General features: G+C 36.0%; 1 protein-coding gene across 1 annotated transcript in view; it reads left to right on the top strand.

The window, feature by feature from the left end:
* The window catches only part of LOC113177714 (cytochrome P450 2C18-like), a 45,553-nt gene that overhangs the window by 24,161 nt on the left and 7,521 nt on the right, over positions 1 to 13,871 (top strand). Inside the window, 2 exon segments of the mRNA XM_077798771.1 lie at positions 2,593 to 2,753; positions 4,859 to 5,035. Coding sequence (XP_077654897.1) covers positions 2,593 to 2,753; positions 4,859 to 5,035 — 338 coding nt within the window.

Raw genomic sequence — 13,871 nt, 5'->3', positions numbered from 1 at the left:
TCCAGGTGATGCTTGATTTTTCCTTCCTTCTTTTATCATTGATTTTCAGTTTCATTCCATTATGATCAGATAAGATGCATGGTATTATCTCTACCCCTTTATATTGTCTAAGAGTTGCCCTGTGACATAATATATGGTCTATTTTTGAGAAGGTTCCATGTGCTGCTGAGAAAAAAGTGTAATTACTTGATGTTGGGTGGTATAGTCTATATATGTCAATTAAGTCTAGGTTATTAATTATGTTATTGAGTTCTATAGTTTCCTTATTTAACTTTTGTTTGGAAGATCTGTCCAGTGGTGAGAGAGGTGTATTAAAGTCTCCCATGATTATTGTATGGTGGTCTATTAGACTCTTGAACTTGAGGAGCGTTTGCTTGATGAACATAGCAGCACCGTTGTTTGGGGCATATATATTTATGATTGTTATGTCTTGTTGGTGTATGGTTCCCTTGAGCAGTATGAAGTGTCCTTCTTTATCCCTTTTGATTAACTTTGGCTTGAAATCTATTTTATTAGATATGAGTATGGACACTCCTGCTTGTTTCCGAAGTCCATATGAGTGGTATGATTTTTCCCACCCTTTCACCTTCAGTCTATGAATATCTTTTCCTATCAGATGCGTCTCCTGTAGGCAGCATATTGTTGGGTCTTGTATTGTGATCCATTCTACTAGCCTGTGTCTCTTAATTGGTGAGTTTAAGCCATTAACATTTAAGGTTATTATTGAGATATGATTTGTTCTTCCAGCCATATTTGTTTATTGATGTTACTAAACCTGATTTGTTATCCTCTTTGACTACTTTCCCCCCTTTACTGTCCTACCTCCCATTGTTGGTTTTCAATGTTATTTTCCATTTCCTCTTCCTGTATTGTTTTGCCAAGGATTTTTTGAAGAGATGGTTTTCTAGCTGCGAATTCTTTTAACTTTTGTTTATCATGGAAGGTTTTAATTTCATCTTCTATCCTGAAGCTTAATTTCGCCGGATACACGATTCTTGGTTGGAACCCATTTTCTTTCAGTGTTTGAAATATGTTATTCCAGGATCTTCTAGCTTTCAGAGTCTGTGTTGAGAGATCAGCTGTTATCCTGACTGGTTTACCCCTAAATGTAATCTGCTTTCTTTCTCTTGCAGCTTTTAAAATTCTCTCCTTATTCTGTATGTTGGACATCTTCATTATAATGTGTCTAGGTGTTGATCTCTTATGATTCTGCACCATCGGCGTCCTGTAGGCTTCTAGGATTTGGGATTCTGTCACATTCTTCATGTCTGGGAAGTTGTCTTGTATTATTTCACTGAATAGATTGCTTAATCCTTTGGTTTGGAGCTCTGTGCCTTCCTGTATCCCAATGACTCTTAAGTTTGGTCTTTTGATATTATCCCATAGCTCTTGAATGTTCTGCTCATGGTTTCTTAGTAGACTTGCTGAGCTATCTATGTTTTTTTCAAGTTGAAATACTCTGTCTTCATTGTCTGATGTTCTATCTTCTAAGTGATCCACTCTGCTGGTAGTATTCTCAATTGAGTTTTTAAGTTGGTTTATTGTTTCCTGCATTTCTAGTATTTCTATTTGTTTGTTTTTTATTACCTCTATCTCCCTGTGAAATTGATCTTTTACTTCCTGGATTTGTTTGTCAATGTGATCTTTCATTGTCTGATTTTGCTGTCTCATGTCTTCCTTGAGACTCCAGATCATCTGAAGCATATATATCCTGAACTCTTTATCTGATATTCCATCTGTTGCAGCTATTACCTCTTCTAAAGTTGAGTTGACCTGCATTGCTTGTGATCCTTTCTTTCCTTGTCTTTTCATACTGCACGCGCTTCTTTCTGCTTGGTGCAACTGTTGTGTTTTTGAAATTTACTAGCCTGAAATCACCTCTTCCGTAGCTGAATGAGCTGTGATCAGTAGAACATGGGGATGATTACATCATCTCTCTGAAATGGCGGCTGCTGTCCTCCTCTGTGGTCCGACCAGTGTCTGGAACCAAACTGGACCGCTTCTCTCCTCTGTCTCAAAGCTGAAACTCAGCCCTAAGCGCTGCCAAAGTCCTAGCGCCAAACCGCTAGAGGCCGTTCACAGACTCAGGCCTGTGGGGCCCAGTCCAGCCGCCTCCGTGGCTGGCGGGATTGTGTCCCTGATCCGCGTTGCTCCGAACCGGCTGGAGGGGGGTGGGGTGGTAGGAGTGTGGATCCTAGCACTGAACCGCCTGAGGCCGATCCCAGACTCAGCCCTGCAGGGCCCAGATCAGCCGTCGCCGTGACCGGTGGGATTGTGTCCCTGATCCGCGTTGCCGAGATTCAGTCGCCTGGGACAAACTGACCCCTCACACAGACTTACTAGTTATCGGCAGGTCTCTTTTCAGTGGAATATTGTTAGAAGATCTTCAGCAGGTCCCATGCATGTGTATTTATGTGTCTCTCTGATCCTGTTACTGCGGAGGTATAGAAAATGCTGCTTGCTCGCCGGCCGCCATGTTGGATCCCTGCTTAGAGTTTCTACAATTACCTTTTCCTGTTATCTCAAAGATAAGTACATTTGTATGAATTTTTAAATATTTAATGTGGATTTTTAATGTTTCTACTTCTTTAGCCTCACCCTGTGATCCTACTTTTCTCCTGGAATGTGCTCCCTGCAATGTGATCTGCTCTGTTATCTTCCATAATCGTTTTGATTATAAAGATCAGCATTTTCTATACTTTATGGGAAAATTGAATGAAAATGTGAAGATTCTGAGTTCCCCATGGATCCAGGTGAGACAAAAATCCCATCCCCCTTTCCTGAGAAAACACACCATCTTTACTATGACATGTAAGACCTTCTAGTGATCCAAGCAGTCCAGTGAGTCTAAACACCACAGTCTGGAAACTGGAAATCTGTATGTGATGGAATGAAATTGAACCCCTATCTCTCATCCTTCACAAAACTCAACTCAAGGTGGATCCAAGACCTAGGAATTAGACCAGAAAATATACCTGCTAGAAGAAAATGTAGGCCCACACTCCAACATATTAGCTCAGGAACTGACTTCTTCAACAAGACTCTTAAAATGCCAGTGAGAACATTAAAACTTATAATAACAAATGGGATGATATCTCGTTAAAAATCTTCTTCACAGCAAAGGAAACAGTCAAGAATGTAAAGAGAGAGCCTACAGAGTGGTAGAAAATCTTTGCCACTTGTTCTTCAGATAAGGCATCTATATTCAGGATATGCAAAGAACTCATAAAATTTAACACCCCAAACCCATATGACCCAATCAATAAATGGTAAAGGAACTAAGGAGACACTTCTCAAAGGAAAAAATACGAATGGCCAATAAATATGTGGAAGAAATGTTCAACATCTCTAGCATTTACAGAAAGGTAAATTGAAACTACATTGAGATTCCATCTCACTGCAGTCAGAATAGCAATTATCAAGAATACAAGTCACAATACATTTTAGTCAGAATGAGGGGAAAATGTGTACATTGTTTGTGGGACTGCAAATTAGTGCAATTACGTTGGAAAGCAGTATGGACATTCCTCAAAAACTATGAATGGAACCACAATTTGTCCCACTTATTTTACTCGTTAGTATACATCCAAAGGATTTAAAATCAGCATACTGCAATGATGCAGGCACTTCAACATTTATAACAGCACAAGTTACAATAATTAAGCTATGGAGACATACTAGGTGCCCTTCAAAGGATGAATGGATAAAGAAAGTATGACATATATACACAGTGGAGTATTACTCAGCCATAAAGAAGAATGACATTATGTCATTTTCCAGTAAATGGATGCATTTGAAGAATATCATGCTAAGTCAAATAAGCTAGTCCCACAAAATCAAAGTTTGAATGTTTTCTCTGATATGCAGAAACTAATCCAAAATAAGGTGGCACACATAAAAAAAAGAATAGAAGAAAGATCAGTGAAATAGTCAAAGCGGAATGAAGAAAAGTGAGGAGAGAAGGGATATTGAAAGACAATGGATTGAATCTGTCTGTTTGTTCAGGGTTGTACACACTGAAATGCAATCAGGGTTAGGCTAATGAAATGATTGCATTTCAGTGTGTACAACCCTGAACAGTTTTACCCTATGTTTAGCTGGCAGGTTCTGCATTCTTCATGAAAGTCAGATTTTCAGAAATCTCCTAACTATTTTTGTGCACAGTTACTTCTCCATAGAATGCCCAACTGCATTTCATGTACTTTGAAAATCTCCCCTGTAGTAACTTTTATCTATGAGGCTGCTTCTTGTAAGAAAAAGCAGCAAACAGCATTGTGCTCTTTTTTCAACTAAAAAATGTTATTAGTTATTTTTAGTTATACATAAAAATAAATTCATTTTGAAATAATTATACAAGCATGGAATATAATATGTTCTATTTCAGTCCCGACCACTCCCCCTTTCCCTCTCCTCTTTCCTCCTCCTCTTCCTTCTACTCTACTGAGCATAATTCACTATTACCAAGCATTGTACTCTTTCCCTGGTGACCCAAACTCCCTTAAACTCTGTTCTCATCTACAGAGCATCAGTCATGCTAATTCATACCAATCTGTATTTCCAGATTGTAGGGAAAAATTGGTTTGAAAAAGAAGAGAACTTAAATAAACTTATTTTTATCTCTAAAGATGACATATGAGTATAGAAAATGATTATCATTTCTGATAACCTCTGGTCATAATTCTCTCCCACAAATCTTTCTATAAGCTTGGGAATTATTATATATGTACAGTAAAAATTTCTCTATCAAGAGAAACATCAACTTTTTAAATTTTTACATCTCTATTTATCAGAAGGACTACACATAATATTCATGTCTTTATTATCTGTTTCTAGTTAATAAATATTTTTTATTTTGTAGATCTGCAACAATTTTCCTGCTCTCATTGATTATTTCCCAGGGAGTCATAAAAAACTTTTAAAGAATAATGCCTATATGAAACAGTATGTTTTGGAGAAAGTACAAGAACACCAAGAATCCTTGGATATGGACAATCCTCGGGACTTCATCGACTGCTTCCTGATCAAAATGAATGAGGTAGGATGTGACCAACAGCTCAGTTATCTGATTGCCTCTAGATTTTGTGATTCACTGGTTAGCTCTATGGTTCCTAGTGAGTCACTGATTAATCCTATGGTTCCTAGTGATGATTAAGTAGTCGGGCAAGAAATTTTTGACAGGCATTTCAAACACATCTTTTCTTTATGGATCTGTAAGAATTATCATAGAAGAAATAAAATCCAATTACTAAATAGACAGAATATCTGGATCCTTTTCTATAAATACTAATAATCTACCTGAGGAAAGACAAAATTCACACCTCAGATGTTTTATCTCATATGTAGTAGTGAGAGAGAAATGAAAAAATAAAGGGATCTCATCAAAATGGAAAAAAGACAAGAACAGTAGAGAAAGAGAAATGGGGGAAAAAGGAAAAGAAGGAAAGAGGAAGAACGGGAAAGAAATTGACAAATTTGTGCTATGTGCATATATAATTTGTGTCTCGTCTCTTAGTTTGGTTAAGGTTTACCAGTCTAGTTTAAACTTTTCAAAGAACAGAGTCTTTGTTTCACTGATCTTTAGTACTTTTTTATTCTCTCATTATTTTCAGCTTGCATCTTAATTATTTCCTTCTTTCTACAATATTTGGGATTGTTCCTAATTTTCTAAGGCCTGGAGATGCATTATTAAGGATTGTTATCTGGGATTGTTCTGAATTTTAAGGTATCCATTCCTAGCTTATAAACTCTTGTCTTAGAACTGCCTTCCTAGTATTTCAGAGATTCTGGCACATTGAATCTCTATTGTTTTTTTGATTCTAGAAATTTTAATTTAAAATTTTAATTAAAATTGTAATTAAAATTTCCTCCCCTCATTCCCTCAATGATCCAGTCATTGTTCAAAAGTGTATTATTGAATCTCTATGTCCTTATGTAATTTCTATGGTTATTTTGTTGCTGTTGACCTGATAAGATGTAAGCAAGGGGTTATACTAATTTTAAAAGAATATTTTCTAAGACTTACTACTTTGTGTCCTAAAATATAGTCAATTTGGAGACAGTTGAATGGTCAGCTGATAAGAAGTTGAATTTAGTTATTGTTCAATGAAATATTCTATTAATGCGTGCTAAGTCCATTTGATCTATAATACTTTAAAATCTGAAAAGTCTTTAGTGATTTTTTGTTTGGATGACCTGTCTCAAAGGGAAAGAGTTCTATTTAAACTAGCCAGTATTATTTTATTGTAGCCTATTTGAATCTCTACATTGAATAGCAGCTGCTTGATGTAATTAGGTGCACTGATGGTTAGGGATATAAACACTATCACTACTTTTTGGCCGAATTGTTTTCTACCAGTATGAATTGCCTTTTTCTTGCCTCTTCTGATTAATTTTGGCTTGAAATCAGCTTTGTTTGTTCTGAGAGGACCTACTCCTGCTTGTTTTGGTTCTCTATTTTCATGAAATATATTTTTCCATCCTTTCTCTTTTAGACATTTTATGAATGTCTTTACCTGTAAGATGAGTCTCTTGCAAACCGTATATAGTTTGTGTCTTTATTTTTAAATCCAATCTGCCAGCCTATGAATTTTAATGTGAGAGTTGAGACTATTTTCACTCATGTATTTTGGCCAGATATTTTTGTTGTTGTGATCAAAAACCTGATAAGAACAACATAGAAGAGGAAATGCCCATGTTGGCCCAAGGTTTTAGAGGGTTAGTCCATATGTGGTTGAATCCAAAGCTCTGGGCCCAAGATAAGGCAGAATATCATGGCAGAAGTGCATACTGGCAGAAACTAGATCAGGACATGTCAAGCAGGAAGCAGAGAGTGCTCTGCTCACCAAGGACAAAATATAAATCCCAAAAGCATGCCCCCAATAACCTATTTCCTCCAGCCATACCTTGCTGCCTAGTTATTGCTCAGTCAATCCACATCAGTGATTAATGAACTGATTATGTTATTCCTCTCATAATTGAATCATTTCATCTCTGAAAATTCTTGCATTGTCACATACATGACCTTTTGGGGAGTCCCTCAGCTGTAAATCAAAACATTCCAGTACTGTCCCCCCAAATCTCATGCCCTTTGACAGTACAAAATATGTAGACTTTAATTCCAAGAATTCCACAATTTTACAACTTAACTTCAGTATTGTCTAAAAGTCAAAGTCCAACATCTCTTCTGAGACTCAAGGGCCAACATGTGGAGTGAGCCCCTAAAAAATAAAAAGGAAGTTATATATATACAATATGTATTGGAACAGAATAAATATTTCCATTGCACAAGGCAGAAATAGAGGCGCAGAAACAGAGGCCCAGAAAGAAGGAACGGGATGAAAAGAAAACAAAATCCATCTGGGCAAATAAGTCCTATAGCTTCATGTCTAACTTCTAGGGCATGTGGCATCATGCTGTTATCTCTAAAGGGCTTTTGCAGCTTCACCCCTCTGGTTTTGCTGATTATAGTCCATATGGCTTCTCTCTTGGTTTGTTTCTGCTTAACTCCTATGGTGTTCCTTGGCAGATGTTTCATGTTATTAGCGTTTCTTAAGCCCTGGGCTTTCCACTATAACTTCAGCTTTCTGCTCACATTTTCATGCATTGCATTTTCAGGGGCTGTCTGCACAAAATCTGATTCTGCTCCACTTTGCCTGGCCTACAAGACCTTCCTTTAAAATCTTGGTGGAGGCCTCCATGACCCCCTAATTGTACCATCTGGCATTAATACAGTACCAGCACTAGATGGTGGACACCAAGATTTGCCACCATCTGGAGCAGCAACCAAGCCTCTATGGACTATGGTTGCAGCCATCTCTGTGTCTGTACTATCCTGTACATTGAAATATCTTCCAAGACCCTTGTGCAAGTAGGGTGTTCCCATGGTTCTTTCTCAAAGGAATTTTTACTTTTACACCCTTAAGCCCGAGAAGAGTGTAGTCTTGCCAATTACTGAGAAGCCCTCAAGCCAACTTTCTTATTGTCCTTTTTTAAAGGACTTAGCATCTATTTAGTGGCTGTAATCTGTCTAACAACCACAAATTCCGTAGCCCCAGTTTTACTTGGATTTTTCTGGTAAAAATTCAAATTTTCATATCTTTCTGCTTTCTGCTTCTGATTGTCACAGTGACCTTCACTAAAGGTCACTAGCAATATCCTTGACACAGCATGAATGCTGAATTGTCTTGAAATTTCTTCTGCCAGATTAATTAGTTTAGCACTGTTAAATTCGGCCTCACAGAAAATCTCAGGACATGGACAAAATGTAGAAAATTTCTTTGCTTAAAAATAACATGAACATCCTCCAGTTTAATTTCCAAAAGTTCCATCCTTCAAAACCTGATGAGCCCTGTATTAACTGTCCACAGTCCTATCAGCATTATAGTCTTCCAAGTTCCCACCAGAATCACCCATTAAGCTCCATTTACAACATTCTAAAGCTTTTTCATCTTGCACATCTAAACTTCAAAAATTTTCCTCCATCAAACCAATTCCAAAGACTTCTGAACCACATGGAATGGTTAGTCACATCAATGGCCCCACTTTCAATACCAATTTCTCTTTTAGTCAACTTTTTCTTTGTTGTGACCACAGACCTGACAAGAACATAGAGGAGAAAACATTTATTTTGGCTCATGGTTTCAGAGGTTCAGTCTATGGTTGGATGACTGCATACCTCTGGATCTGAGGTGAGGCAAAACATGGCAGAAGGGCAAGTTGGAGTAAAAGAGTTCAAAAGATGACAATTGGGAAGCAGAGAGAGAGTTCCACTCACCAAAACAAAATATAAACCCAATGGCACATTCCCTAGTAACCTACTTCATCCAGCCATAGCCTGCTTGCATACAGTTACTACCCATGTGAACCATATCAATGGATTAATTTATAGTCTAGTCTATATCTCTCATAATATAGTTATTTTACTTCTGAGAATTATTGCACTTTCTCACATGTGATCTTTGCGAGGACATCTCATATTTAAACTATAACAATTATTATAAATAAGTATTTATTAATTACTTTAATTTTTATTTGTTTCTAATATTTAATTTGTTCCTGTTTCTCATTTGGTGATCTAGTCTTTTAATGAGATTTATCTATTTGCTGGTTCTGAAGTTGGTTTTTAACTTCTGTATATAGAATTTTTTTTCTTTATTCTTTGTAGTTGATGACATAGTAGTCATGGATTCTTTTAGTTTCTGCTCATCTGGAAAGGTCTTTATTTCCCATCAATTATGAAGAATAGTTTTACTTGATATGGTAATCTTGATAGGCAATTATTTTCTTTCAAGGCTCTGAATACATCATTCCAATTCCTCCTATCTTTTAGAGTCTCAACTAAGAAATCAGATGTAATTCTGGCTGGATTACCAGTAAATGAGACATAGTGTTATCTCTTGAGGTCTTGAGGTCTCTAGAATTATTTTTTTTCTGTATGTTAGGTATTTAAGTATGATGTGTCCTGGATAGTTTTTTTAAAGATCCTGATTATTTGGAGTTCTGAATGTCTCCTATTGGGAGTCCTTTTCACTCCAAATGTGTGGAAATATCTCTGAAATATTTCACTGAAAAGGTTATCTATGCCTTTAGCTTTTATATCAATTCCCTCTTTAATCCCAATGATTCTTAAGTCTGATCTCTTAAAATTGTCTCAGATTTCTTTATATTTTGATTATGGTTTCTTCTTTTCTTTTCTTTATTGCTCACTGAGTTTTAATGTACACATACCTTGTCCTAAAGCCCTGGAATTCTGTCTTCTATGTGATTTAATTTATTGGTGAGACTTTTAACTGAATATTCATTTGATTTACTTAATCTTTCATTTTCATAATTTTTGTATATTCTTTTTTTCAGAATCTCTCTTTCTTGAAAATTACTTTCACTTCTTATATTTTTTCTCCCTTTTCATTCCTTAGATCTTCTTTTTAGTTCATTTATCATTTTAACCATTAAAGTTTTAATTCTTTGACATTCTACCTGCATCTAAATCTATGGATGCAGTTATTGGTAAGTTAAATATTTTTGTAGATGTTTGGTTGGACTGTTTGCTCATGTTATCTGAGGACCTGTTTTGTGTATCTGTTGAGATGGATTTCTGTTTTATATGTGGGGTCCTTTGTAAGTATTTCTCTCTTAGTAATAAAACCTTGACTAGGGATATACCTTAGTTTCAGCACATCCTATTAGAATTTAAAAACTTTAATTCAAATAGGGGAACCCCTTTGAAAAGATAGAGTACCAATCATACAAAAGTAATTGAAAAGCAAACTTATATTAACATAATATTTACAGAAGTTATTATTAGTGACCACTATGTCTCTATTGATCAAAGAGGATTGGTTTATAATATCTGAGAAGAATAAGTGTTAATAGTAGTATATTACATTTCATTGGAAAAGGGATAAAATAGAAAGATTATGAAGAAAGTAGAATAACAATGAAAAAGAAAAAAAGAGGATGGTAGAGAGAATGGAGACACAACTAAAATGAGGTGAATATAAAAAATGAAGGACATGGGATGGGAATGGACATCAAGGAGAAAAAAAATTAAGAGGTGATCCAATTAATTGAGAAAATACATAAAATTAGAGATAATTCTGAAAAAAACACAAAATTTTAGCAGACACTGGAAACAGTATCAAGTGGTTGATTCAATATCGGCCTTATTGAAAAAAAGTTTTCCATGCTTGGATTTTTGAAATAGAAACCATTTCCTCCCAGATGGAAATTCCAACATCTTCTAAGAGGAAGATTGTTTTTCCCATTCTGTTTTAGTGTCCATTCTATGTCCAGACTGATTCACAGGATGGGCACTAAACAACTGAGTTAAAATAAAATAGTGCAATAAGAAAGACATAGGTAAATTGCAGGGATTTCTAGTTTGAAACCTTTTAAGAAGTTCCAACAGCTTTTCTAAGCTTCATGGTTTATGGTTTCTCTACTTCAACTCTTTCCATTGGTGGATGCTTGGAATTTCTCCCATTCTAGTTCAGCTTGCTGATTTTTTTTTTTTGTGTGTGTGTGTATGTATAATGCTATGTCCATGTATTACACACTACATTGTGTCCTGCACATACATGTACAAATATATGCATATATGTATATATAGGCATAATTTGGTAGATTTTGAGCTCCAGTAATTCCCATGTGCCCTCCCCTCTTTTCTCCCTCTGATCACCTTCCTCCGTTATATGGTTTTCCCTCCTATTTCTTCTCTCTCTTTTCTCTACAAAAACACTCAACTTTTGACTTTCTGATTCTGGCTACTTTTAGCATGATGTTCTTCAGTTTCATCCACTGACCAGCAAGTGACAAAATCTCATTCTTCTTATGATAGATTGAAACTTTATTGTGTATATTCATCATATTTGCTTTCTCCATTGAGGGACATCTAGGATGTTTCCGTAACTTGGTAATTGTAAATTCATTGTTATAAACCTGGGTATGCATATATCACTACAGTATACTTTATTTTAGTTCTTTTGAGTAAATACCAAAGAGTGGAAGTGCTGTGTCATAGATGGTTGCATTCCTGGTTTTTGCAGATCTCCACATTGCTTTCCAAAGTGGTCGTACCAATTTTTACCTACCAAGAATGTATGAGTGTACTTTTCCCAGGATATCCTCCAAAGCAATTATTGTTATTTGTATTTTTGATGGGTGACATACTAACTGGAGTGTGATGATATTTCAGTTTAATTTTGGTGTGCTTGATCACAGGGGATACTGGACATGTTTTAATATATTTGTTGGCCATTTACATTTCTTCTTTTGATAAATGTCTGTTTAGTTTATTTGCCCATTTACTTATCGGGTTATTCATTTGTTTGGTGTTAAGATTGTATCTTCTAAGTTTTTATATTCTGGATATTAATTCCCTCTCAGAAGAGTACCTGGAAAAGGTTTTCTCCAATTCTGTGGGTTTTTCATGCTCCTGTTCTCTTTGTTGTGAAGAAGCTTTTTAATTTGCTGCCATCCCATTTATTGATTCTTGGTTGAGCTTTAGGTATTCAGGAAGTTGAAGCCTGTGCCAGTTTGTTAGATTCCTGACTTAGGTTTTCTTCTAGCCATTCTAGATTTTCTGATCTAATTCCTACATCATTGATCCACTTTGAGTTTACTTTTGTGGAGGGTGAGTGATAGCAATCAAGTTTCAGACTTCTATATATGGATATCCAGTTTTATCAGCATCATTTGTTAAAAATAATATATTTTCTCCAACATATGTTATTGGCAGTTTTGTCAAGTACCAGATGACTGCATCTATGTAGATGTCTCTGTGTCTTTTGTACTGTATCATTGGTCTTAATGTCTTCTTTTTAAACTTGTTATAGTTAGTTATACATGACAGCAGAATGCATTTTGGTTCATTGTACACAAATGGAGCACAATTTTTCATTTTTCTGGTTGTACATGATGTAGAGTCACATCACATGTGCAGTCATCATACATGTACCTAAGGTAACAATGTTCATCTAATTTCACCATCTTTCCTGCTCCCATGCCCCCTCCTCTTCCCTCCCCTTCCCCACTTTGCCCAATCACAGTTCCTCCATTTTCCCCATGCTCCCCCTCCATTATGGATCAGCATCCACTTATCAGAGAGAGCATTTGGCCTTTGATTTTTTTGAGATTGGTTTACTTTGCTTAGCATAATATTCTCCAACTCCATCCATTTATCTGCAAATGACATACTTTCATTCTCTTTTAATGCTGAGTAAAATTTCATTGTGTAAATATACCAACGTTTCTTTATTCATTCATCTGTTGAAGGGCATCTAGGTTAGTTCCACAGTTTAGCTATTGTGAATTGAGCTGCCATGATGTGGCCGTGTCACTATAGTATTCTGACTTTAAGTCCTTTATGTATAGAGCGAAGAGTGGGATAGCTGGGTCAAATGATGGTTCCATTCCAAGTTTTCTAAGGAATCTTTATACTGCTTTCCATAGTGGTTACACCAATTTGCAAAGCCAGCAGCAATGTATGAGTGTACCTTTTTCTTCACATCCTCGCCAACACTTATTATTGCTTGTATGTTTGATAATTGCTGTTCTGACTGGAGTGAGATGAAATCTTAGAATAGTTTTGATTTGCATTTCTCTAATTATGAGAGAAGTTGAACATTTTTTCCTATATTTGTTGATCAATTGTGTATCTTCTTTTGAGAAATGTCTATTCAGTTCCTTATCCCATTTATTGATTGGGTTATTATTATTATTATTATTATTATTTTGGTGTTAAGTTTTTTGAGATCTTTGTGTATCCTTGAGATTAGTGCTCTGTCTAAGGTGCATGAAGTAAAGATGTTCTCCCAATCTATGTGCACTCTCTTCACGTTCTTGATTGTTTCCTTTGCTGAGAAGAAGTTTTTTAGTTTAAATCCATCCCATTTATTAATTCTTGATATTATTTCTTGCACTTTAGAGGTCTGGTTAAGGAAGTCAGGACCTAATATGATGTGATCTGAGCTCATTTTCTGCTCACAATGTGACTTGTTGGACAATGATGTCTATCTTTCTTAAACTTGATAGGAAAGATTCATTTGTTTCATGGAAGGAGAGCTTCCTCTCCCTCCCTGAGTCACCACACACTGGATGCTGCTCATTTCTGTTGCTTTTATTAATTCCCTTTCTGCTGAAGAACCTGATGTTTTTGATATTCACCTCTCTGCTACCTCTGTGAAAAAATTTTACAGTTTTTTACCTCAGTTTATCTCTGTGGAACTAATGTTTTAATTCATGCTTGGGAGCTGCTACAATATTGTGGGTTCCTCTGGTCTTTCACTTTCCTTATTTTTAGTACTTCCATCTTAAGTTTACTAAATGTTTTCCTCTATATCATGGAATATGCTCCCATTTGGGTCTCTTTGAAA

Source organism: Urocitellus parryii, chromosome 5 (assembly GCF_045843805.1).
Source record: "Urocitellus parryii isolate mUroPar1 chromosome 5, mUroPar1.hap1, whole genome shotgun sequence".
Classification (NCBI taxonomy): domain Eukaryota; kingdom Metazoa; phylum Chordata; class Mammalia; order Rodentia; family Sciuridae; genus Urocitellus; species Urocitellus parryii.
This window is presented reverse-complemented; position numbering and strand designations above follow the sequence as displayed.